At 40.8% G+C, this 27,953-nt stretch overlaps 1 protein-coding gene across 2 annotated transcripts in view; it reads left to right on the forward strand.

Moving 5' to 3' along the window:
* Nucleotides 1-27,953, forward strand: part of hcn2b (hyperpolarization activated cyclic nucleotide-gated potassium channel 2b) — a 119,635-nt gene that overhangs the window by 1,558 nt on the left and 90,124 nt on the right. For both annotated transcript variants that reach the window (XM_078423613.1, XM_078423614.1), the window contains exon 2: nucleotides 17,284-17,707. In XM_078423613.1, coding sequence (XP_078279739.1) covers nucleotides 17,284-17,707 — 424 coding nt within the window. The remainder of the gene's footprint in view (nucleotides 1-17,283; nucleotides 17,708-27,953) is intronic.

Consider the following 27,953-nt stretch of genomic DNA (forward strand, 5'->3'; position numbering starts at 1 on the left):
TACTCCGCTTCGCACGGGGTCGGAGAGTAAGTGCGTGCTTCAGAAAACGAATCAGGATTTAGCTCCCGGAGGAGATACCAAACGGCCGCAGTGAACGGAGACTGTATAAGAAAATAACTGCAGATGCTGGTACAAATCGATTTATTCACAAAATGCTGGAGTAACTCAGCAGGTCAGGCAGCATCTCGGGAGAGAAGGAATGGGTGACGTTTCGGGTCGAGACCCTTCTTCAGACTGAACGGAGACTGTCCTCTGTTGTGGGGGGATTGTCAGCAGCTGCCGGTGGGGGTGGTCCAGGGGGGATAGAAAGACCACAGACTTTAACTTCCCGACAACCAATAAATATATCGCCCATGGTCTCCAGGCATTGCTAATAAAACACACACTGTTATTAGCAATGTCTCCCTTAAACCGGCAAATTATTGTCTGCTATTCCAGTCTGTGTAGAACTAGCACACTGTCAGTCTGAAGAAGGGTCTCGACCCGAAACGTCACCAATTCCTTCTCTCCCGAGATGCTGCCTGACCTGCTGAGTTACTCCAGTATTTTGTGAATAAATACCTTCGATTTGTACCAGCATCTGCAGTTATCTTCTTATACTACAGTGTCTGATGACATGAGTTCTTTCCACGAAGGGATGTTTCCTTTATTGTCTGGGACAAGGAGGTAAATGTGGATTCCAGATGTGTAAAGGTGACCTGAGGATTGATTTTAAAAAATAAATAAATTGGCATTGATGCACATCCGAGGATTCTGTGTCCTTGGGGCGTGAGGCAGAATTCTCATCACGACGTCCCCGCCTCTTGAGCGGCAGAGCCGTTTCATCAGCAGCTTCTCCCGGTGGAGGGGCGTGGATGGAGTCGTGGATGGAGTCGCGGAGGGACGTGTGTTCAGCTCCTCGGGGAAGGGTGGGAGTGGGGGGCGGATTTTTTTTTTTACCCCTTCTGCTCGCCCCACTTTAAGCAAAAATTGCGTCTTAAAATTAAATTTTTAAAAAACCCCCAATACTTTGAGGCTTTACAGTCCTGGGCAGCTCACCCAATGTTTTGTTTACTGGCTTCTGTCGCACATTTTCTTTTAATCAGTTCATGGAACTAATCTGGAATGATTCGTAGATCATAGGAAAGTACAGCACAGGATGGCCCACAATATTCCCGATGCCAAGCCAAGCCAATCTCTTCTGCCTGCACCTCAATTTCCAGCAGATCCACGTGCCTATCTAAAAGCCTCTTAGAAAACATAGAAAATAGGTGCAGGAGTAGGCAACTCGGCCCTTCGAGCCAGCACCGCCATTCAATGTGATCATGGCTGATCTTCCAAAATCAGCACCCTGTTCCTGCTTTCTCCCCATATCCCCTGATTCCGTTAGCAATGAATGTCCACCTCCACCACCACCCCTTGCCAGCACGTTCCATGCACCCACCACCCTCTGTGCAAAAAATATTTGCCCTGCACATCTTTAAACTTTCCCCGTCGCAAGTTAAACGTATGCTCTCTGGTATTTGATATTTCCACCCTGGGGAAAGGTTCTGACTGTCTACCATGTCTCTCATCATTTTATATACTTCTACCATGCCCCCCCCCCCCTCAATCTCCAGTGCTCCAGAGAAAACAATCCAAATTTGGCCAAACTCTCCTTGTAAACTAATACCCACTAATCCAAGCGGCATTATGGTGTAAAGTAGCTCCTACCAAAGCAAAACATAAAAGCCCATTATGTTGTGTCTTATAAATTATAGCTATTGTCTTTTCATTGCAAAAATATACATACATCTGTCAATTTTCACATGTCCATCTTTTATGGTAGATACTACTGCACAAGTTGAAGTCAGTTTGCCCATCATTACTCTTATAGTTTCCTTCTGCTGCCTAACCAATATAAATGAAAACCACTTTGTATTTATTTGAATAAAGGAACAACTTATTGTTCATCTTTCTTTGATACCATTCTTGGCATTGCTTAACTCTCAATCCTGTCAATTTATTGACTTTATAGTGTCCCCAATGAACGAGGGATGTTGAGTGAAGAGAGTGGTGAATCTGTGGAATTCTCTGCCACAGAAGGTAGTTGAGGCCAGTTCATTGGCTATATTTAAGAGAGAGAGTTAGATGTGGCCCTTGTGGCTAAAGGGATCAGGGGGTATGGAGAGAAGGCAGGTACGGGATACTGAGTTGGATGATCAGTCATGATCATATTGAAGGGCCGAATGGCCTACTCCTGCACTTTTTTTCTATGTTTCTATGTTTCTATTTTGCACAATGTCAACAAAATCTCCTATAATTTAACTGGAATTGCGTTGGTTCGTATCTCCATAAGTGTGGTACGGGTCACATAGTGCATTTATAACCAGTGAGTTACCAGTGTACAGAATAGAGCCATACATCATGGAAACAGGCCCTTTGGTCTACCTTATCCATGCTGACCAAGTTGGCATATTGGGTGAGTCCCATTTGCCTGCATTGGACCCATATCCCTCTAAACCCTTCCTATTCCTATATCTGGCCAAATGTCTTTTAAAAGTCATAACTGTATTAATAACATCCTTACCACTCAGCTTATCCCAACAGCAATACCCAGGCAAATATTTGGATACTCTCCATAAACCATAAAAAGCCTTCTTTGGTTCCAATAAGTCATATCAGATAATCATTCATTGTTTCCAAATATGAGATTTTTTGAGCCATTTTCACACCATTTTGTATGTTTTCCACCAAGATCAATTTATTTTTATCTTCTTGACTTACCTTTTTACCTTCTCCTTATGTTCATAATGTCCACCAATTAATCTAAAAGAAGGAAGAAGCTTTAGCTGGTCTCCTTTCCATTCAACGGTGGAATATATTGCATATAAATTATGCATTTAAACAAATGTTATGTTTCCATATTTAGAACAATGGGTTATTAATTTTACATTCCTCACTTTCAGAAAGCTTTATTTGAAGTGATTTGGAAGTGTTTCATTTGTTTTTAAGCTTTGATTTGCACAATGCACCGTACGCTCATTTGGAACTACCCAGTCGTTTTTTTTAGGCTTCACAGTTGAATGGAACTTGAAAAGAGTCAGATCCGAGGTAATTTTTGATTGTAAAGGTCGTGCAATAGGAGAATATGAGCATGATTACATTGGATTGGAGGTGGACAGCTATTTATTATGAAAATTAATGTTGAGAATCCATTTTAGAAAAGTTGGCCTTTTGCGATATCCATTCCATATGTTTATGTTCATTTTAATATGCCATAACACCAATTAAATATGAATTGTTTCCTGCCATTCTATTTTGATCATAATGCCTGCAGGGAATATCCCTGTGTGTTGCAGGTTATGTAATGTGTGTGTGAGGGAGAGAGGGACAGGCAGAGATATAGAGAGAGGAAGAGGGAGAGAGAGATTAAGCGAGATAGCGGTAGGTAGAAAGAGGGAGAGAGAGAAAGGTTGATGCAAAACCTCAGCTTCTGATGAAGCTAAGTGCACGTTTAGACTCAACTGAAGTCCCAGTGGAATTGTTGCCACCATGTTTGACAATGATATATTAAAAGTTGCTGCACTGGGAATATCTTACCAAAGGCTCTGTAAAATAATAACTGCAAAGTATTTGGTACACAAGATGATTAATAAATAGCAGCATGGGCAACCTACACAGCAAAGTTTATTGTGAAGATGTTTCAAATAGTTACATTTAAGTTTGCTTATTAAAGCATTTATGAATCGAAACAATGTAAATTATTTCCCTGCATGTTCTCCACCACATGCTGCACAAAGGCATCCATAAATAAATACAAAATTGCTAACGAAACAATCAGCCGCATTAAAATCTCAATCACTGCCTTGTGTGTTCATTTGTTTTACAGAAATATAATGGAGACCTTCGGTGATTACATTGTGCAAGTGATAATTTGAGTTATAAAGATAGCTCAGGTACAAAACAGATATTTAGTCAGAAGCAGAGATGAATAAGATGAAGAATTGTTTTCACCTCAGTGCCAAGTATCTCTATATTTTGATTGTTTTTCAAATGAATCCCACAGCAATTCCAAAATAAGGAAGTTTGCCAGGAGTTTTAGCAAATTAATCATCAGATATTATTGGCCCATGATTCCAGCGAATGAATGATGGCGATTTAATGCTAGAATATGGGACAACAAATAATCGAAGAATGAGGTATACTCTTTCTCTCTCTCTTCTCTCTCTCTCTCTCTCTCTCTCTCTCTCTCTCTCTCTCTCTCTCTCTCTCTCTCTCTCTCTCTCTCTCTCTCTCTCTCTCTCTCTCTCTCTCTCTCTCTCTCTCTCTCTCTCTCTCTCTCTCTCTCTCTCTCTCTCTCTCTCTCCTTTCACTCTCCCTCCCCCTCTCCCTCTTCCCCCTCTTCCTCTCTCTCTTCCCCCTCTTCCTCTCTCTCTCCCCCCCCTCTCTCTCCCCCTCTCCTTCCCCTCTCCCATACACATTCAAATTACATTGTATGTATATACAGCAATGGTGGCGCAATGGTAGAATTTTGCTTTGGCGCAGTGGCTGAATTCCCAATCTCAGGGATTATAGGCATTGTGCAATTGGAAAGTGAATTGCTAAATTTAAGCAAACAAGTAGTTTAGCTGGTGAGTCCAAGCACAGAGTCATCAAGAGCATAAAATGAGTAAATACTTGCTGGTAAACAGGCTCCAAATCAATTTATTCTTTCAGTAATGCATATTTGCAATATATCAAGGACTTTTCCCATTTATTGTTTTTGGAAACCTACCTTTATAGGAGACTTGGAAATGAACAAGAGAACATTTTAAAACTAACTTGTCTATTCATCTACATAAACATTTGCAGTATTCAGAGGTGTGATTGAAAAAAATTATCAGGTGCTTTTATTTTGAATTTATTATTTCATGCACCTGGTAAAATTCAGTCACAATTACTTTGCAACATAATGACAGTGTTATTTTCTAAGCAGATTTTAAATTCTGTTGATAAAATATAATAGCACTGATTTAATGTCTGAATGCCATGAATAATGCGTGGTAAATATCCAGACAAGGCTGCCTCTCCTAATATGAACAAATACAAATATTGTTGAGAATTGCTTCCCCTGCACTATGATAAGATGATGGCAAGCAAAATCATTGGGTTGTAATTGGAAATGTGCATATTGTCCAAAATTATTGCAAACCAGTAGAATCGATCGGCAAATTGCACCATGAATATGAAATGTATAAGAAGGAACTGCAGATACTCGTTTACACCGAAGATAGACACAAAATGCTGGAGTAACTCAGCGGGTCAGGCAGCATCTCTGGAGAAAGGGAATAGGTGACATTTCACCCTTCAGTGTCTGATGAAGGGTCTTGACCTGAAAGGTCACCTACTCCAGAGATGCTGCCAGATCTGCTGAGTTACACCAGCATTTTGTGAAATAAATACCATGGATATGAATATGGATATAGATATGCAAACAAGTGAAAATATCTGGTGGTGAAGTTTGGAAATTGGTCCTTCGTCTAATTTGATGAATTTGAATCCAGTTTTAATTAGCAGAACGAGTGCTGCAGCTGCCAGGAACCAATGTGCAATAGAGGTTCTATAACCATAACACAAAAGCATAAATTCGGCAATCAATACCAATCTACCTCTAATGGCACTGACGTCCACATAAAACTGAAAAGCACCTTATTCCTCAAAAACTAAATTTCTTCACCTTGACTAACAGGAAGTTCACAATATATGAATTAACACCCCCACCTCTCACGTTCTCCCCCCCCCCCCCCCTCAGAAACTATTCTTCCCCATTCATGCTTTGTTTGTTATTCCAGTTGTTTTTAAGGACTACTCATCCCAGATAAACAAATATAGCGTTACACACAGAGATAAAACTAAAAAAAACATTTTTCCAGAATTGTTTCACATTGAAATGACCTTGAACACATTCTGCATCAGAGAGGAATTTCGACGTTGCGAATTCTGGCAACTCATGAGAGAGTGGGATATCCGGAATGAGTTACAATCTTGCCCTCTGTATCTTGTTTATTCATTCGCCCGTCGCATCGCAGAGGGGAAGTCTCATCTGGCTGGGGAGTTTAGGGCTCCAGGTGGAGAGCACACAATCTTCCTGCTGCTTGAAGCTGGAACCCCAGCGGAGTTCAACGGTGGAGCTGTCTGTGGTTCTGAAACGTAGCCACACGCGGAGAGAACTGCTCCCAGCCCCCTTTTCTCTCGTCTTCATCTCTCCCGCTTACTTTCCTTGCCACTTCCTCTGGATTTTCGCTGCATTGTAAATGTCAATGCAAATCCCGCCCATTTAGAAGCAGGGGCTGCAGCCAACATCCACAATTAGGACGAAACAAAGGCATTTTTTGTTGTTGTACAAGTGGCAATAAACTAAACTCAACTCAAACTCAAAACTCAATTTTAATGACAAGTCAACGTTTCCCCCGTTATTTTTGACCTGTGTTTCCCATCACTTGACCTGAAGCACAGCAACAATGCCTGCTAATTTAGACAGGTGACGGCAGAAAATCAATTACAACAACTTATTTAAACAATAGACAATAGACAATAGGTGCAGGAGCAGGCCATTCGGCCCTTCGGGCCAGCACCGCCATTCAATGTGATCATGGCTGATCATTCTCAATCAGTACCCCTGACCTCTGTACGGATCGTCCGGCAAACCATTGCCCCTCTCCTCGTCCGGCAACCTTCAGCATTTGTGCTCCCTTAGCCAATCTTGTTCATTCAGGGTCAAGTGTGTCAATACCACGGTTCACATTCTGGTGCGGCTGTGATTTTGTGGACGGTATTCCGCCTTTGATCAATTATAGACAATAGACAATAGACAATAGGTGTAGGAGGAGGCCATTCGGACCTTCGAGCCAGCACCGCCATTCAATGTGATCATGGCTGATCATTCTCAATCAGTACCCCTGACCTGCCTTCTTCCCATACCCCTCTGACTCCGCTATCCTTAAGAGCTCTATCTAGCTCTCTCTTCAATGCATTCAGAGAATTGGCCTCCACTGCCTTCTGAGGCAGAGAATTCCACAGATTCACAACTCTCTGACTGAAAAAGTTTTTCCTCATCTCCGTTCTAAATGGCCTACCCCTTATTCTTAAACTGTGGCCCCTTGTTCTGGACTCCCCCAACATTGGGAACATGTTTCCTGCCTCTTAACATGTCCAACCCCTTAATAATCTTATACGTTTCGATAAGATCTCCTCTCATCCTTCTAAATTATTAAAGGTTTATAATACAACAGAAAGTCCCGCGCACAGCCCAATGACCAGTCTAGAAATCTGAAATGTTGCATGTTGGTTACTTCACTTCCAGGACTGATGAAGGCCAGCTTTCACAAAGTCTTCTTTAACACCTGATCACGATGCCCCTTTCAGGGAACTATATTTAAAACTCTTGTGATGTAGAGTCATTGAAACATCAGATCAAATGCTGCAAGATCTTAGGCAGGATAATAAATTAATGGGAGTTCCTACTTTTATAGGTTCTCATCAAATATTACCAGCAATTTCATGAGCTACTAAAGGAAGTGAATTAAAAGCCTGTATTAAAGCATTATATATTTATAAATTGATATTTATATAATTTAACATCAGCATTAATTCATATTAAATGGTTACATTTTAAATTATGAGCACACTTGACTGGTGATCCATTTGCAAGAGATTTTGCTTCAAATCAGGAAATGCGGAAATTAAATACAAAGACTCAGCAGGAGTGATTTTGATGAAAAACGTGTGCCAACTTGTTACACCACTTGATGATATGTTTTTTCAAAAGTAACTTAATACTGTTTCAATTATCAATAGTTGCACAAAAGAGCAATTTTAGCATCAAGAATGCTGGTCATGAATAAAATCCTTATGACAACCTATACAGTACAAATCTACTGACAGTGTGCCAGACATTGATGAGACTGTATGTTTTCCTGTTGAATTTATAAACTTCCTTCCACCAACTGATGTGCCATCACATAAACTTAAGTGAAAGAAGGATGTTGCATCGTGCTAATCAGGAATTTGGACCCACTGATACGATGTAGCAGCTAAAGATTAGCAGTGCAAAATTTACTTCCACGTGTATCATGGGTGACAATGCTGTTGGGGAAATAGTTCTTCCTTGAAAGTGGTGTCACAGGTAGATAGGGTGGTCAAGAAGACTTTTGGCAGATTGGCCTTTATCAGTCACATTATTGAGCATGGGAGTTGGAAGGTCATGTTACAGGTTTACAAGATATTGGTGAGGTCACATTTAGAATACTGTGTTCATTTATGGTCACCTTGCTATTGGAATGATGTTGTTAAGCAGGAAATGGTGCAGAGAACATTTGCAAGGAAGTTGCCAGGACTCGAGGGCCTGAGCAATAAGGAAAAGATGAGCAGGCTAAGACTTTATTCTTTGGAGGGCAGGAGGATGAGGGGTGATCTCATAGAGGTGTATAAGATCATGAGAGGAATAGACAGGATAAATGCACAGTCTTTTACCCAGCGTAGGGGAATCGAGAACCCGAGGACAAAGATTTAAGGTGAGGGGTGAAAAATTTAATAGGAACCTGAGGGTGGTGGGTATATGGAATGAACTGCCTGGGGAGGTAGTTGAGGCAGGTAATATCACATCATTTAAAAAACATTTGGCAGGTACATGGAGGTATCTGCGCCCAAGATGAGGTGTAACATGCCAGGACATCCGAGATGTCCTCATTCTTTAGGGAATGGGGGTTCCCCTCTTCCATCACAGATGAGGCCCTCAAACGTGTCTCCTTGGTACCCCACAACTCCGCCCTTGCTCCCCCTTCCCTAGTCACAATATCTGGTCCTTACCTCTCACCCCATCTGTCGTCACATACAATATATAATCTTCTGACATTTTCCATTATGGATCCCACCACTAGTCACATCTCTACCCCTTTCCACCTTCCACAGAAACCGTTCCCTCTGCACCTCCCTGGTTAACTCATCCCTTCCCACCCAAACCACCCCATTCCCAGGTACCTTCTCCTGCAACGCCTGTCCCTATGCCTCCTCCCCGGACTTTGTCCCGGGACCCCGACAGTCCTTTCAGGTTAGGTAGAGGTTCCCTTGCATCTCCTCCAACCTTATCTAATGTATCTGTGGTTTAAGATGTGGACTCATAGACTGGGCGATCGTGTCACTGAACACCTTCGCTCAGTCCGCCAGGACCTACCTGATCTCCCGGTTGCTAACCACTTTAATTCCCTTTCCCATTCCCACACTGACCTTTCTGTCCTACACCTCCTTCATTGTCAGAGTGAGACACAAATTGGAGGAACAGCATCTCATATTTCGCTTGGGCAGCTTACAGCCCAGGGCTATGACTCTTGATTTCTCCAACTTGCATTCCCTCTCTCTTCACCCCTCCCCCACCCGTCTTTCATTCTCACCTCGCAACAGCTAACAATGACCCCTTTCCTTTATCATTGGTACTTTTTTGCATATCTTTCATTCATTTGTTCTATGTCTCTCTACATCATCGTCTATATCTCTCGTTCGCCTTTCCCGTGACTTTCAGTCTGAAGAAGGGTCTCGACCCGAAACGTCACCCATTCCTTCTCTCCAGAGGCGCTGCCTGTCCTGCTGAGTTACTCCAGCATTTTGTGTCTATTTTTGGTTTAAACCAGCACCTGCAGTTCCTTCCTATACACTTTGTGTTTTTCTCAAGATTCCTGCATCTGCAGTTCCTTGTGTCTTAGCTTCAGTTCCCTGTTCAACTTATTTCTCCTCTGAGCATGAACAAGCTGCAAGGATAAGCATTAAAAGCTGTTGGTCTTAATCTCAAAACCCAGTGCTATTCCCATTCAAATGGACCCTCCAGAATTGAAGATAAAAATAATGCATACATTTTTATACTGGGTTCAAAAGAAATATATATATATATTCTGAATCACTTCAGCAGTGAAATCAAGGAAATATACACATCTAGGCATATACCTTCTTAAAGAGAATTATGTTAAATGTAATTTTTGCGTACATCTTTATTTCACGTGTATAGGATTTGATGGCTAATTTTAGTTGAACCGCATAATTTTAACTATCTAATTATATTGATGGAATAATTCTATATTTAAATTCGATTTTTTTCTCATTCACAGCAAGCATGATAAAACACATGCAAACATGCAAATAAATGCAAACATCATGATTGCCAGCATAATGCACAAGGAACGCTAAGTAGAGCAGTCAGTGTTTGAATACATTTTATTACCAGATTCTCACTTAAAGCATTGATAACAGTAGAAAGTTATTAAATGTCGTGCACATTTGTTGCATATCGGTTTTAAGGAAATTATAATCGAATTTGTGCTATCAGACTGCCGATCTTGTGCATTCTATCATCCGTATGCAGCGACGATGCCCGATTGTGTTCAGTGCTCCTTGCTATTTTGTTTTAGAATTAATGATAAGGAGTAGCAAGCCCCATTCATCACAGCAGTTTGAGGTAGGGACCTCCCCGGTTGAAAGAGCAGGTGATTTACTGCTCGGGAAAGAGAAGTACCACCTTTCTGTCTGAGACACAGGGGTTTCGTGCTCTTCAGAAGGAAGCCTGCAGATGTCCCACTAGTCTGGCCCTTTTAAAACGAGCGTTTCCTGCAATCGGCCTCTCCTTGTGCCGACCTTGCGGATGAGACACCATCAACCTGATCCAGGAGAGCCGAAGTACATTGGTGACCTTAAATCGATGGTGTTAGCCACAACCTGTCAGAGATTCATTGCCGCCTTGACACCAGCGATAACAGGAGTGCTCCTTTGTTACAGCATTCTGCGTGCATTTTACTGATCGCTAAGGTTACCTCTTTCCATATCTGATTGCTACACTTCTGAGTGCCGATCGAATATAAACTTAACCCTTGCCTGTGATTTTCCATGAATTAATTCACCAAAATCTTTCCCCGTCGGTTCCCGTTATTCTACTTTCCTTTGTTCAGTCCCTTTCTTTTTATAGACAATAGACAATAGACAATAGGTGCAGGAGTAGGCCATTCAGCCCTGTGTTTCCCATCACTTGACCTGAAGCACAGCAACAATGCCTGCTAATTTAGACAGGTGACTGCAGAAAATCAATTACAACAACTTATTTAAACAATAGACAATAGACAATAGGTGCAGGAGGAGGCCATTCGGCCCTTCGAGCCAGCACCGCCATTCAATGCGATCATGGCTGATCACTCTCAATCAGTACCCCGTTCCTGCCTTCTCCCCATACCCCCTCACTCCGCTATCCTTAAGAGCTCTATCCAGCTCTCTCTTGAAAGCATCCAACGAACTGGCCTCCACTGCCTTCTGAGGCAGAGAATTCCACACCTTCACCACTCTCTGACTGAAAAAGTTCTTCCTCATCTCCGTTCTAAATGGCCTACCACTTATTCTTAAACTGTGGCCCCTTGTTCTGGACTCCCCCAACATTGGGAACATGTTTCCTGCCTCTAATGTGTCCAATCCCCTAATTATCTTATATGTTTCAATAAGATCCCCCCCTCATCCTTCTAAATTCCAGTGTATACAAGCCCAATCGCTCCAACCTTTCAACATTCAGTTCATTCACCATTTGAAGTCTTTTTGTGAAGCGAAACAATTAAGTCAAGCAGAATTGAATAAAGAACCAAGAAAACGTGAACACAATTTTACTGACAATTTGAATCAGTGGAGTTTGAGCAATGATGCTCAGAAGGAAAGGATTAGAGGGATATGGGGCAAAAGTGGCCAGGTGGAACTAGTACAGATGGGGTATCTTGGTCGGCATGGGCAAGTCGGGCTGAATAGCCGGTTTCATGCTACGTGACTATGATATTTCTCTATGATATTTTGTATTCTTTGCCCTCTGTCAGGATTTAATTGACTCTCCCCCTCATCCCCTTCCACCCATATCCCTCCCTCCAACTCTACATTTCACTCCTCCTCTTCTCTCCTTACCTCACACCCCTTTTGCCTCCTTTTCACCTCTAGCATTTGTCATTACCTCCTCCCATCTGCCAATCACCCTCCTCACCAGTATCCACGTTTGATTAGTACGGGCATCAGGGATTATGGGGAGAAGGCAGGTGAGCGGGGCAAAGAGGGAAATTATGGTAACAGCATTTAAAAGGCACTTGGAGAGGTACATGGATAGCAAAGGTTTATAGAGATATACACTAATTGCAGGCAAATGGGACTAGCTTAGATGGGGCATCTTGGTTGGTATGGACAAGTTGGGCTGAAGGGCCTGTTTCCGTGACTCTATGCTCCTAACTTCACTATCATCGAAATTTGACTGTAGTTTGTGAAACGTCAAGCTAAGCAACTCTTACATGGTTCATTTGAATCACTTCAGTTTTAGCCAAGTGCCGACATGAGAGTTGACACTTTGCCATATTTAAATCTATCACTTGAAACAAGCAGAACTCTGCATGTTGTGCAAGGAAGAATATGCAAGGCTTCCCATTTCTCCTAACTAAAATGTCACAAGCAATTGCCTGTATGATTTTGATTACTTCATTCATACAATTAGAGTCATACAGCTCAGAAACAGGCCCTTCTGCCCAACTTGTCCTTGCTGTCCAAAATGCCCCATCTAAGTTTGCCCCATTTACCCAGTATTGGTAATATCTCTTTCCACCTTTCCTCTCCATGTGCCAATCCAAAAGTATTTTAAATGTTGTTATTGCACCTGCCAACTATTGGCAGCTCATTCCATGTGCCCATCATCCTTTGAGTGAAAAAAGTGCCTCTCAGGTTCCTATATGTTTCCCCTCTCCCCCCTGGGTAAAAGATTCCCCTCTTAATTTTTATACACCCGATGAGATCACCTCTCAGCCTTCTGCACTCCAAGGAACAAAGTCCTAGCCTGTGCAATCTCTCCCCATAGCTCTAGCTCTCGAGTCCTGGCACGGGTCGAGTCGAGTCTTCGACACTGTGGTGGCATCAGCCATTTTCTACGGAGTGGTCTGCTGGAGCAGCAGCATCTCAACTGCTAACAGGAAGAGACTTGGTAAACTGATCAAGAAGGCCAGCTCTGTCCTGGGTTGCCCCCTCGACTCAGTGCAGGTGGTGGGAGAGAGGAGGATGATGGCAAAGCTATCCTCACTGCTGGACAACGACTCCCACCCCATGCAGGACACTGTCACTGCCCTGAGCAGCTCCTTCAGTGACAGACTTCTTCACCCCAAGTGTGTGAAGGAGAGATATCGAAGGTCCTTCCTTCTTGCTGCCATCAGACTGCACAATCAGCACTGCTCCCAGCAGACCAGTGTATAAAGATAATTACTGTTATTTTATTTTTTAATGAATGCTTATTTATTTTTGCTATCCACTTTGCTGCTGTAACCCTGCAAATTTCCCCGTTGTGGGACGAATCAAGGATTATTATTATTATTATCCTCATAAATCTTCTCTACACTCTTTTCAGTTTAATGGCATCTTTCCGCACGCAGAGTAACCAAAATTGAACACTATATACTGTAAGTGTGGCTTCACCGACATCTTGTTTAACTGTAACGTAATGTCCCAACTTCTATACTCAATTCTCTGACCAATGAAGGCCAATGTGCCAAAAGCCTTCTTCACCACCCTATCAGCTAAGTAAAGCTTGTATCCATGAGACAGGAGTCGTATTCTATGCCCTTTTTAAGTTATGTCAGAGATCTTCGGGTCTGATTTGAGCATTCAGTAACCACTCATTTTATAGGCTGGACCCTCACAATATAAAATTCTCTAATATTTTAGCTTTTACTACTCCCTGAATTCTTATTTTGTTCATTATTTTCTTTTTGCTGCTCCTTTCTCCACTTTTAAGTGCTATTCATTCGATCATAAATCATAAGATCACAAGACATAGGAGCAGAATTAGGCCATTTGGCTCATTGAGTCTACTCTGCCATTTGATCATGGCTCATCTATTTTTCCTTTTCAACCTCATTCTTTTACCTTCTCCCTGTGACCTTTGATGCCCTTACTGATCAAGAGCTTATCAACCTCCGCTATAAAAGCATCCAATGACTTGGCCTCCACAGCCATCTGTGGCAATGAATTCCACAGATTCACCATCCTCTAGCTAAAGACATTCCTCCTCATCTCCATTCTAAAGTTACTTTCTTTAATTTTGAGGATGTGCAATCTAGTTCTAGACTCTCCCACTACTGGAAACATCCTTTCCACGTCCAATCTATCTAGGCCTCGAAGATGCCATACATTATTTTTCTTTTATGATGTTTTAGTCTTCTGGAGGTCCCAACATGTTATTGGCATTATTGGGATTCAATTTTAGTAAATAATGTTATTGGCTTTCAACACAGCTTTTAAAATAGTTCTCAGTATCACCGTTACACAAATCAATGGAACACCAACTTTCTTGTTCAAAGCACGTGATTGAAGTAACAGAAGCAAGGCATCATTTGTTAACCAGCTGAGACAGTTATAAGAAAATAATATAACTACAACTATTTAACAATATAAGTATTATTCGCATGGAATGCTGCAAAATAGACATGCCGCATTAAGATTTTTTAATGTTTATACTATGTGGTGCTCTTTTTAGGTGTTTTAGATATGCTTGCATCCCTAATAAACTATCTTTACATAACCTAAATTGTAGTTTTTGCTGTGCATTTTAACTTTGTCAACATGGTTGGCTACATGAAAATCCAAACAATAATTTGTTTTATGGAGGGAGACACAAGAAACTGCTGGTGCTGGAATCCTGAGTAAAACACAAAGTACTGGAGTTACTCAGTGGGTCAAGCAGCATCTATGGAGGGAATGGATCGACGATGTTTCAGATAAATGCCATATAGGATAAATAATTTGTCCTACATGGCATTCATGAAGATAAAGTCAAGATGGTCTTCACTATGAGAAACTCAATGCATGACACACATTCTGCTGAGAGACATTTCCAAGCCCTTCATTTCATGTTTAAAAAAATATTTTTTCAATGAGAAAAATGTTATCACATCACATTTAGAGAGCACATCAAGAGGATGTAAAGTATGAAGGTTTTTTAATGAATACTAATACTTTCTAACATTTTTTGCTTTTTGCTTTGAGAACAACAGTACAAGCACTTGAGAGAAACCTATGGGTTTCTGGTAGGAAATAACATTGGGGTTTTTTCTGATGAAACAAAAGATGTAAACTGCTTAAGGAAATTAGTTGGTGCCACAAGAAGATGAACAATTAGGTTGGAATTTAAAATGCTGATGGTCATTGAGTATACTCAGCAGAAAAAGGTATTTCACTAAAATCTGTGAATTTTGTTTTAATAAACAAATGAAGGATATAAACTAACGAGAATAGCTATCATTTCACCAATGCAGACACAGTTCTATCTATAGGGCTGGAGTTAATGTAATGACATGGCCTTACAGGTAATTATTCATCTGGATAGACAGGTTAATTTGTAGTTCACAAGGCTCTATATTTCACAGGAAAGGCCACATATGTCACTCATTTTTATTAAAGCAATTAATTAACTTTCTAAAACAGAATCATGTTTTGAAAACGATGTTCAGGATTTATTGCATTCGGTCTATTATAATTATTTTATGACAGTTTCACATCAGGGCAGATGCAATTGAACCACTAACTTGTACAGAATGATCTTTGACACCAAATTATGTGGACTCAGACAGCTTTGTCACAAAAGCGATGGTTCGATGTCAACTAGAACATAGCCAGTCCTCCTCTTTTCCTGTATCCCAGATAAACCCAGAGGCCACAGTTTAAGAATAAGGGCTAGGCCATTTAGAACGGAGATGAGGAAAAACTTATTCACTCAGAGAGTTGTAAATCTGTGGAATTCTCCGCCTCAGAAGGCAGTGGAGGCCAATTCTCTGGATGCTTTCAAGAAAGAGCTAGATAGAGCTCTTAAAGATAGTGGAGTCAGACGGTATGGGGAGAAGGCAGGAACGGGGTACTGATTATGAATGATCAGCCATGATCACATTGAATGGTGGTGCTGGCTCGAAAGGGGCCGAATGGCCTACTCCTGCACCTATTGTCTATTGTCTAAAATCGCATGTATTGGCAGCATGGAGTTCTATAAAAAATGGCTGCCCCAACAATACCTATAACCTGTACATCAAAATCTTACCGAACAAGGTGAGTTTGAGAGACTCAACAAAGGGAAACGAAAATCTCTTTTTATGGTTTTGAAAAGTGGTCCAAACGTTCCAACATTGCTAATCAATGTTGTTTCTCACCTACAAACATGACTGGAATACTTAAAGATGTCAGCATTTTAGAAAAAAAAATGCAGTCAAAAAGGAGACTTTACAGAGGGAATGAGATTTGTTGGACAATTATGAGGTACCAGGAGTGTATGAAATTTAATCAATGTTGTTTCTCACCTCCAAAAATGACTCTTCTTCCTATCGAGTCCACATCACAAGATTAGAAGATGTTCAGCCAGAGCAGAACACACTTCTCGGCATCAGAAGACAATGGCGTCTTGCGCGTCTTGTGCTTCTTGTGCGTAGTGGTGGAAAGATTGGTAGGAACAGGGCCGCAACGTGATCACCCTTCACTTGACCCCACAACAAAATGACTGAAATGCTTAAAGATGTGAGCTTTAAAAAAAAAAATACAGTCAAAAAGCAGACTTTATAGAGGGAATTATTTAATATCAGTAATGCAAATATTCCAAATGGAACAAAGAGTGCGTAATATGAGGTTAAATCCAAAGAAGTTATGGCGAGGTTTTATAATGAAAGGCATAGGCCTCATTCTTTCACTTCAGTCTGTCGGCGATTTGTCCTTGAGAGTGTAGCGAGGACCGATGAGAAGGTTTCAAAATGGAATATTAGGGAAATTTGACCTTAGATAGAAGATGGTTTAAGTGAGATCTCATGTGGTTCTTAAAATATTAAATGACAAAGACAAGCTAGACCAAATATTATTCCATGAGTCAGGCTTATAGAACATGAGAATAGAATTTAAAGTAAGGGGAAGGAAAATTAAGCAATGACCTCATGTTTATTTTAAGAGTGGTACCATTGTGGAATGATTGACCAAGTAAAGTGGAAATCAAAATCCACACAATTTAAACATAGTTATTTGAAATGCCAAAAAGATTCTGGTGGGTATTGCATTTTGTTTTTTAATGTCATAATAGCGGTATAGATTACCTAAAATATTACAGAGATCTGTTATTATCATTGATTTTTATTAACCTTTAAGTAACGGGATCCAATGATTCTCAAAGGAATGTTTACAAATTCCCTATTGCTAACATTTAGATTTTAAAAGGATACAGGGTCTGATTTTATTTTTGGAGGCTGTTAATTAAATTGTTATCTCTCTTTTCAGGTTTTACTGGGATTTCACAATGTTGTTGTTTATGGTTGGAAATCTCATCATTATCCCAGTAGGAATCACTTTTTTCAAGGAAGAAACTACAACCCCATGGATTATCTTTAATGTCGTGTCTGATACTTTCTTCCTTATGGATTTAGTCTTAAACTTCAGGACTGGAATTATTATAGAAGATAACACTGAGATCATTCTGGACCCACAGAAAATTAAGAAGACCTATTTTAAAAGTTGGTTTGTTGTAGACTTTATCTCCTCAATCCCCGTGGATTATATATTTTTGATAGTAGAAAGAGGAATTGACTCAGAAGTTTATAAAACTGCCAGAGCTCTACGGATTGTACGTTTTACAAAAATTCTCAGCCTTTTACGATTATTGAGACTCTCGAGATTGATTAGGTATATCCACCAATGGGAAGAGGTAAGAATATTTACAAATAAATACTCCTTGCTCTTTTTTTCAGTTCTATTACAACGTTACAGCTGCAGTAATTTACATTTGATGGGACGTAAATTCATCATTACAGGCTTTTTTCTAAAGATATTAAATGAGACCAACAATGCTACCTTTAGCAGTGCCGAGAACTATGACTGAATGAATAAATGAATGAATGAATTCTTTATTGTCACACGTGACAAGCCCCAGTGAAATACTTTGCTTGTATACCCAAGGTATACTGCATCACTGAAATAAAATCTTGGCTTCAATCAAATTTCCTCAAACTCAACTGCAACAAATCTGAAATCATCATCATTGGTCCAAAAACGCTCACCAAATCCACCCAAAACTTCATCCTCAATATTGATGGTCTCCCAGTATCCACCTCCCCTCACATCCGGAATCTTGGAATCATCTTTGATCAAACCCTCTCCTTCGACAAACACATCAAACACATCACAAAGACAGCCTTCTTCCACCTCAAAAACATTGCCCGTCTCCGTCCATCCCTCTCCTCCACAGCTGCAGAAACCCTCATCCATGCCTTCATCACCTCCCGTCTGGACTACTGCAACAGCCTCCTCTATGGCTCACCCTCAAAAATCATCAGTAAACTTCAATACATTCAAAACTCCGCTGCCCGTCTACTCACCCACTCCCCGATCCGTGACCATATCACCCCCGTCCTTTACAAACTCCACTGGCTCCCCATCCCCCAGAGAATCCAGTACAAAATCCTCCTCATGACCTACAAAGCCCTCCATAACCTGGCCCCATCCTACCTGACTGACCTCCTCCACAGGCACACTCCCACCTGCACCCTCCGCTCTGCTGCTGCCAATCTCCTGTCGTCCCCCCCATCCGGACCAAACTCAGATCCTGGGGGGACAGGGCTTTCTCCATCGCTGCTCCCACCCTATGGAACTCACTACCCCAAACCGTCAGAGACTCCTCCTCACTCACCACATTCAAAACATCACTGAAGTCTCACCTGTTCAGCACTGCCTTCAACCACTGAAGGTCACCCCACCTTCTGTCTCCTTTTCTGTTTGTTTACTTATTTATCTATTTATTCACTTCTCTATGTTCTAGAAATCCCTGTAAAGCGTCTTTGAGTGTTTGAAAAGCGCTATATAAATGTAATGCATTATTATTATTATAATAAGGTATGCAAATAGCCGCCACGTAAAGGGTGCTGACAAAATTACAAAGTTACAAAATAATCTATATAAGTGTCCAATCCTTGACTACATTTTGGTGGGACATTCTGTCGTGCACATCATGAACCTGTTAGTACAATTAATTCAGAAATATGCATATTTTATTGGGACATTTTGTGACTTAATGAGGACAAATCTATTGGCATTAAAAAGTGTGAATACTGAAATATTCAGCATGGTGAATGTGAAAAGAGAAACAAAATTAATGTCTCGGGTACACAACCTTTCATCACACTTGGGAGGAGCTGTAGATAAAGAAGTTTTAAGATGGAGCCAAGGATGGGAGGGGAGAAGAGAACAAATCGAAAGGTTTACATTAGGACGGGATGCGGGAAGGTTTACATAGAAAGGCCACGCAGAGTGGTGAGGAATGAAACAAAGAACAAAATGGTCCTTGGTTATTGCTTACAAGGTTAATACGTCAAGTCCACTCTGAAAGCTTAAGCAAATTATGTAGGTTGACAACTTTGTGGAAGGTCGCATTGTTGGAAATATCATCAAAGTGAGAAATTTCTTCCATCTCAGATTGACATAAAGTATTCTATGCTGTAATTAAGGGAGGAGCAGAGGTGTTCTCACTGATGTTCTGGGAATCAATCTCACTAAATCAAATGATCATGCCATTTCTTCATTGCTTGTAGTGTGACCTTGCTGTGCACACCCTTGCTGTTGCTTCCTGCATTACAAAAGTGACCGTATTAAAATAAATATGTACAATATTTACTTTAAAACAATTTAAGACTGTGAAAAGTGGTATGTAAGTGTGTGTAATCACTCATATTTGTGCCAGGTATCACCTTCCTTCTTCATCTACATACCACATATGCATGATTGTTGCTAAATCTCTGCGGTATGTCTGAATCAAGCGGAATCAATGTGGTATTATATCCAGCTAAGGAGCGACACATGAAGTGAACTAACAAAAAACCATGTAGACAACCTTTGAATTGCGTTTATAAGACACATATTTTTCAGTCTTGTCGTTAATATTTATAATCAAGTTCAAGCGCGCTTAATAGTCAATGTACTAGCAACAGAATAATGAAATTCTTACTTGCTGTGCCTTAATGGGCCATTAACGCAACAACACACAAATAAATAGATAATAATCACTATTACAATAAGTTAATAAGAGTGATACCAGGTAACCAAATAGTGCACAGCCACAGTCCATATGCAACTGAAGACACATTGCATAGAAGATCATAGTTGCTAAGGTTAGTGTTGTGCGGTGTTCAAGAGCCTGATGGTTGCTAGGAAGAAGGTGAACCAGGTGGTAACTGTTTTTAGACTCTTGGACCATTTTCGCGATGGCAGTAGCAAAATGAGAGTGTTGCCAGGATGGTGGGGGTCTTTGATGATATTGGTTACCTTTTTGAAGCAATGGCTCCTATTAAAATTAATTTGACTATTCATAATTCACTCTGTCAACTAGCAACAATAGCATTCTAATTTCTACAAATAATTCTCTTTTCTGTGTGATTTCCTTGAGAATACTTTTGCTCAAGATCAATATAGATTTCGCTTAAAAAGGGAAAAAAAACACTCAAAGGAGGATCTATTACAATATATTTTATATTCTCAAGAATACTAGTTCTGTGTGGAAAGGAAGTGCAGATGCTGGTTGTACACCAAAGATAGACACAAAATGCTGGAGTAACTCAGCGGACAGACAGCATCTCTGGAGAGAAAGAATGGGTGATGTTTTTGGTCGAGACCCTTCTTCAGATCCTCCTTCTAGTTCTGCATTTGGTTTGTTGTGTTGATGGCAGGGTATGCATTTTTGCCAGTTACAAATCTTTGATGTGTTTTCAAGTCACTAGTGAATTTTGAACTTGAACTCTGGCTAAACATATGAATAAACTGTGGCAGTTGGGAGAATGCTGGCACAATGTGTGAATTTCTGTTTGTTTCATACTCCCTATGCCACAAATTCCAGATTAGTTTAGTTTAGTTTAGAGATCCAGCACGGAAACAGGCCCTTCGGCCCATCGGGTCCATGCCGACCAGCGATCCCTGCACATTAACACTATCCTACACCCACTGGGGACAATTTTGTACATTTACCAAGCCAATTAACCTACAAACCTTGAACTAAGGAGTGAGGAGGATCATGAAGGATTAGCAAATTTTCAGTAAGATTGGTTGGGAAAATCAGAGACGGAGTCACATAGGACTCCACTAAAGCGTGTTCCAGGAAGAAGACTGGGATTACAGACGTAATGGGACAAACCTGCAAAACATTTTTTTTAAATCCAGGATTAAAATATGCAGGATGCATTCTATACATGTTTGAAAATATAGGACTGAATGGAGTATTCAAAACTAAAGCATTGCAGATCCTGGAAATGCAATATGAAATAGAAAATAATTATCGAGAGTCAATTCAGACTGTGATTAAGGCCATTGTTTTGAAAGGTTGAAAGCATTGTGGCAATATTTGTCACAAATTTTTAAAAGTTAATCTCTTCCAAGCACGATTGCAGTGATTTTACAGAATGGTCTCCTTTAAACGTTTACAATACAATATTTAACCCCTCATTGCCTGAAAAAATAAGCCCTTGTCCACCCACTCACAGGGGCGGCACGGTGGCACAGGGGTAAAGCTGCTGCCTTACAGCGCCAGAGACCCGGGTTCGATCCTGACTAAGGGCACTGTCTGTATAGGAGTTTGTACGTTCTCCCCGTGACCGTGTGGGTTTCCTCCCACATTCCAAAGATGTACAGGTTCATTGGCTTTGGTAAAATTGTAAATTTTCCCTAGTGGAAGGTAGGATAGTGCTAGTGTAGGGGGATTGTTGGTCAGCACAGACTTGGTGGGCCGAAGGGCAATGTATCTCTAAAATAAAATAAACTAAAACACCTGCATCCACTTGCCAGGCTTTGTCCCACCCTACCTCTCTGTTCCAGCTTAATCCTCTTAATGCAATCTGTTTGAAGAAGGGTCCTGACTCGAAACGTCGCCTATCCATTCCCTCCACAGATGTTATTCCAACACTTTGTGTTGTTTTCAAGCACCTTGTCCACTTTCCAATGGGATTCAATGGTGCTTTATTGTCACATGCGCAAGACCCAGTGAAATTCTTTTTCGAGTCACCACACTTGGCGCCATTTACCAAAGTTACAAAGTGCGGTCTGCGGGGTTGGTCTTATGGAGCGGTGCCCCATCCAGGCGAGCCCCAGGCTTCTGTAGGGCCTCCAGTTGCCACCTTCATCGGGATCATTCAATGAACAGATGTCTCTCTCCTCGCCCGGCCACAAATGTGTCCCTGGGGTGCCTTCCGCTGCCGACATTGAGGGCGTGGAAGGTACCCAATATTAATCTCTTATTCTGTTTATGTTTTACATTTTATCTGGAGACACCAGAGCCACCATTGCTCCCATTTATAGTTTTAAATTGCATCCAATAAATTCCTTCAGCAAATTAATGTAACCTCTCTGATGATGTGATTAGCCTTTGAATTCGAATGTTAAAAGCAGATTTTAACTCTTAAACTAAGGATGGCACGGTGGTGCAGTGGTATAGATGCTGCCTTACAGTGCCCTAGACCCGGGTTCGATCCTGACTACGGGTGCTGTCTGTACGGAGTCTGTACGTTCTCCCTGTGACCTGTGTAGGGGGGGGGGGGGGGTTACTCCTGGATTTCTGGTTTCCTCACACACTCCAAAGACCTACGGGTTTATATGTTAATTGGCTTGACAAAATTGTAAATTGTCCCTAGTGTGTGTAGGATAGTGTTAATGTGCGAGATTTGCTTGTCGGTGCGGTCTGGGTGGGCCGAAAAGTCTGTTTGCGTGCTGTATCTCTAACCTAAACTAAACTACGTTTATGGTAAAACATAACAATGTTTATTGTTAGAGATAAAATATTATCCCAGTAAATCAAATTTCTCAAATATTACCACAGTAAATCAAATTTCCTGATCATAAATAAAAATCATACTGAAAACGCAGCACTTAGTTTGGCCAATTTACTGTGGTCCTCTTTCATTTGACTACTTAGGATATCTGAGATATAAAAGTGGAAATCTCTTTTATTGGCATCACTGTCGGATTCCATTTGCACCTAATTCTTCTTCGTTCTATAGCAAAGACAGGCTGACCCCATTTATTAAGTGGAAAGTGTCACAGTGAAATAACAGCCTGAGGAATTTGAAAACAACATTTTTAGAACATGGACCAGTGCAGCACAATAACAGGCCCTTCGGCCCACAATGTCAGCACTGACCATGTTGTCAATTTAACAAATTCCAATTGCCAGCACATCATCCCTATCCCTCTATTCCCAACTTATTCAAGCGTCTGTCTAAATGCCTCTTAAAAGTTGTTGTTGTATCTGCTTCTATGACCTTCCCTTGCAACACGTTCCAGGCACCTATTAAACTCTGTTTAAAAATCTTGCACTGCACATTAGTTTTAAACTCTCCCTCTCACTGGAGAGAGCACCCGAAGAAACCCCACATGGTCACAGGGAGAATGTACAATCTACGTACAGATAGCACCCGCAGTCAGGATTGAACCCGGGTCTCTGGCTCTGTGAAGCAGCAACTCTACCGCTGCGCCACCGTGCTGTCCTGCCCTGTATTTCCCCCTCGATCAGCATGTGTGCATGATTACACTGTTGTTTGTCGAGCTTCTTTTGTGAAAGTCAGTTTGCATATTTCCTAAATTGTTCCTAAACCTGAGACAAAGTTCTTTATTGGCTGTGAAACAATTTGCAATGTCTTCATAATGGTGTGAAAAGCACTGTAAAAATGTAAGTCTTTTCTTTGAGTATATTTTTCTCACATTGCTTGGCTAATACTAATAATTACTGATTGAGAGTGATCAGCCATGATCGCATTGAATGGCAGTGCTGGCTCGAAGGGCTGAATGGCCTACTCCTGCACCTATTGTCTATTGTCTATTGTCTATCCCAAATGGAACTGCCATCATTTTGCTCTTCAAATCACATTTAAGTTCCAGGTTCCCAAAATGCACTGCCAAAGGCAGAGACTTTGGAATTACTGACGGATGTGGGGCATGAGATTTGTCTTTCCAGTACCATACAGAGTCACTCTGTCTTGCTCAAGTCCCCAGCATTATGTTTGAGAAAAAAACCCAACACAAAGTGCTGGAGTAACTTAGCAGGCCAGCTAGCATCTCTGGAGAGCATGGATAGGTGACGTTTCGGGTCGGGACCCTTCTTCAGACTCTTAGAGAATTATATTTGGGAAACTGTCTCTTAAATCCCATGCCAGGTTGGACCCATTGAAAGTTCTGAGACCCTCACCATTTCAATGAGCATCCTAGTCCTTAATGATAGGAAGCAATAGGAAGAAAAGTTTTTTTTTTAAAGATTACTTTTCAATTTTTTTAATGTTTTAAATTATTTATATTGCTTTTAGGTGCTTTAAACACATTTTTAAAAAAGTGTCATATATTTTAATTTTTTCAAACTATTTACTAACTTTAAATAAATCTGAATGGCAGGTACATTTAAAAATGGTTAGGACACACTTGGAGATTTCACCCCAATCAAAGTTGGGGTGGGGGGACTTTGCTGCTTCAGATCAACAAGGTTTGCCTTCAGGGTCGGGAGAATGGCCTGCAGTCTCTGCCCCGTTGATAAATCATGGCATAGATGGTGTAGACATGCATAGATAGTGTAGACATACATAGATGGTGTAGACATACATAGATGGTGTAGACATACATAGATGGTGTAGACATACATAGTGTAGACATACATAGATAATGTAGACATACATAGATAGTGTAGACATACATAGATGGTATAGACATACATAGAAAGCATAGACATACATAGATAGTGTAAACATACATAGATAGTGTGGACATACATAGATAGTGTAGACATACATAGATAGCGTAGACATACATAGATGGTGTAGACATACATAGATAGCATAGACATACATAGATGGTGTAGACATACATAGATAGTGTAGACATACATAGATGGTGTAGACATACATAGATGGTGTAGACATACATAGTGTAGACATACATAGATAATGTAGACATACATAGATAGTGTAGACATACATAGATGGTATAGACATACATAGATAGCATAGACATACATAGATAGTGTAAACATACATAGATAGTGTGGACATACATAGATAGTGTAGACATACATAGATAGCGTAGACATACATAGATGGTGTAGACATACATAGATAATGTAGACATACATAGATAGTGTAGACATACATAGATAATGTAGACATACATAGATAGTGTAGACATACATAGATAGTGTAGACATACATAGATGGTGTAGACATACATAGATAGCGTAGACATACATAGATGGTGTAGACATACATACATAGATTGTGTAGACATACATAGATGGTGTAGACATACATAGATGGTGTAGACATACATAGATGGTGTAGACATACATAGATAGCGTAGACATACATAGATGGTGTAGACATACATACATAGATAGTGTAGACATACATAGATAGTGTAGACATACATAGATGGTGTAGACATACATAGATCGTGTAGACATACATAGATGGTGTAGACATACATAGTGTAGACATACATACATAGTGTAGACATACATAGATGGTGTAGACATACATAGATGGTGTAGACATACATAGATCGTGTAGACATACATAGATGGTGTATAGACATACATAGATAGTGTGGACATACATAGATGGTGTAGACAGGCATAGATACTGTAGGCAGGCTGAATCTTTTTACCTAGTGGGCAAAGCTTCAAGGTGAGTGGGGCAATGTTTAGAGAGGTGTGCAAGGCAAGTTTTTTACATGGAGGGTGTTGAATGTCTGGAATGCACTGCCCTTGATAGTGGTTGAAGCTGATTTGATAGGGGCATTCAAGAGACTTTTGGATAGGCACATATATATGCAAGGAATGGAGGGATATGGATAATGTGCAGGCTGGTAAGAATTGATCTTGCCATCATGTTTGGCCCAGACATTGTGAGCCGACGAGCTTGTTCTTGTGCTGTATGTATTGTTCCATGTTCTGTGTTCTATGCTCATATCCTGTGGTGGAAGCTTCGGCCACCATACAACTGTTACCAGCTATACTCCTTCATCTACAAACATAGGAAATAAAACAAAGGATTAATTAACTGGAGCAATTCAATTTTCTCATATTCTCACCGTATTGAACCATTATACAGCAGATCATAAAATATCTTTGGAGTCCGAAGAACGGCCTCGACCCGAAACGTCACCCATTCCTTCTCTCCAGAGATGCTGCCTGACCCGCTGAGTTACTCCAGCATTTTGTGTCTCCCTTCGATTTAAACCAGCATCTGCAGTTTTCTTTCCTACATAAAATATCTTTACGTGAGCTGCTTATTTTTCATTGTAGATTAGTCCAGTTGGTATCATTTAGTTATTAAAGTGTTTGTAGTGTAGAAATCAGATTTAGCTGGGGTGGGGTGTATGTGGTGGTGAGGGGAGGGGAGGGCGGTGGGGGATTTGGGGAAAATATTGGTAAAGTCTACTGTCTTTTTTATATGGAAGAAATGTGTATTAATAACAATCTCCATTATTAAACATTATTTTATGCATATAATTTTGTGGGAAATGGATATTTTAGCCATTATTTACCGAAATGCTAGGATATTTTGTTTCGTATTTGGCAAGGATGTATTGTGAAATCTGATCACCTGAGGTAGCACTAACGGGTTGCCCGGAGCAACACACGTGGGTGCCGAGTTTCGGAAGGATTATTGAGCGGCCCTGACACTTCCATGTGAGCATAACAGTGTTGAAGAGAGAACACCACATCTCACCATACTTCCTCATCGACCTCGTTTGTGCACTTTCAGTCACACTCCTCATCCTGAGATCAGTTTATCTTGGCAATATTGCACAGACATTTTGGGCCAAAGTGACCTGTACCTGTGCTGTAGTTTCGTTTTTTTCGTTTGGAGATGCCGTGCAGAAACAGGCCCTCTGGCCTACTGAGTTCGTGCTGACCAGCGATCACCCAGTGCACTAACACTATCCTACACACTAGGGACAATTTATAATTTTACCAAGCCAATCAATCATTTAGGGCTACAATCTAGTTCAATTAGCCTACAAACCTGTCTTTCGAGTGTGGGAGGAAACCAGAGATCCCGGAGAAAACCCACGCAGATCACAGGGTGTGCGTGCAACCTCCGTACAGACCACACCCCTAGTCAAGATCGAACCTGGGTCTCTGGCACTGTATCACACTAACTCTACCGCTGCGCCACCGTGCCGCCCTTTACTTTCCTATGTTCTATTTTCTGTGTTCTGATCACTACCTTCTATTTTCCTCTCTTTGCCATTCATTGCAGTGGTGCTGCAGTAAGAGTCTCGATCTTTATTTTTGTTCCTTAACTAAATGAAAACAAGATAAGAAAATAAGAGTTGGGAATAGACCTCGTGGCATTTTGAGCTAGCTCCATAATTAAATAAAATCAAGGTTGATCTATGCTCCAAATCCATATTTCACCCAATTCCCATATTCCACAATTTACTTAGCTTACTTTAATCTTAGTTTTACAGTTAATAACTGTATCCACGATCTGCTAGGACAGAACTTAGGAAAAATGGACAACCCCCATTGTAGACCTACATGTTTGATCAATTGATCATTGAAGCAACGTGTCTGGGAACCAAGGTAGCAGCCTCTCAACATCTAGTTTGTTTATCCTAGTCCACAAAAGAGGCTTGTTTCAATGTAGCTCTACCGATTTCCATTTAACATTAGTAACCGACTTTAAATCAGGTGAATCTGTCCAGATATACATGAGGCAACCAAATACGAGTTTATTGTCATATGCACGAGTACCGTGAGCACTTTAGGCTTCTCTACCTCCTGTTCGATGGTAGCAGTGAGAAGAGAACATGGCCAGAATGGTGGGTTGATGATAGGTACCACTTTCTTGAAGTCTGAAGTTGTCTGAAGAAGGGTCTCGATCTGAAACATCACCCATTCCTTCTCTTCAGAGACGCTGCCTGTCCCGCTG

This window comes from Rhinoraja longicauda, chromosome 28 (genome assembly GCF_053455715.1).
Source record: "Rhinoraja longicauda isolate Sanriku21f chromosome 28, sRhiLon1.1, whole genome shotgun sequence".
NCBI lineage: Eukaryota > Metazoa > Chordata > Chondrichthyes > Rajiformes > Arhynchobatidae > Rhinoraja > Rhinoraja longicauda.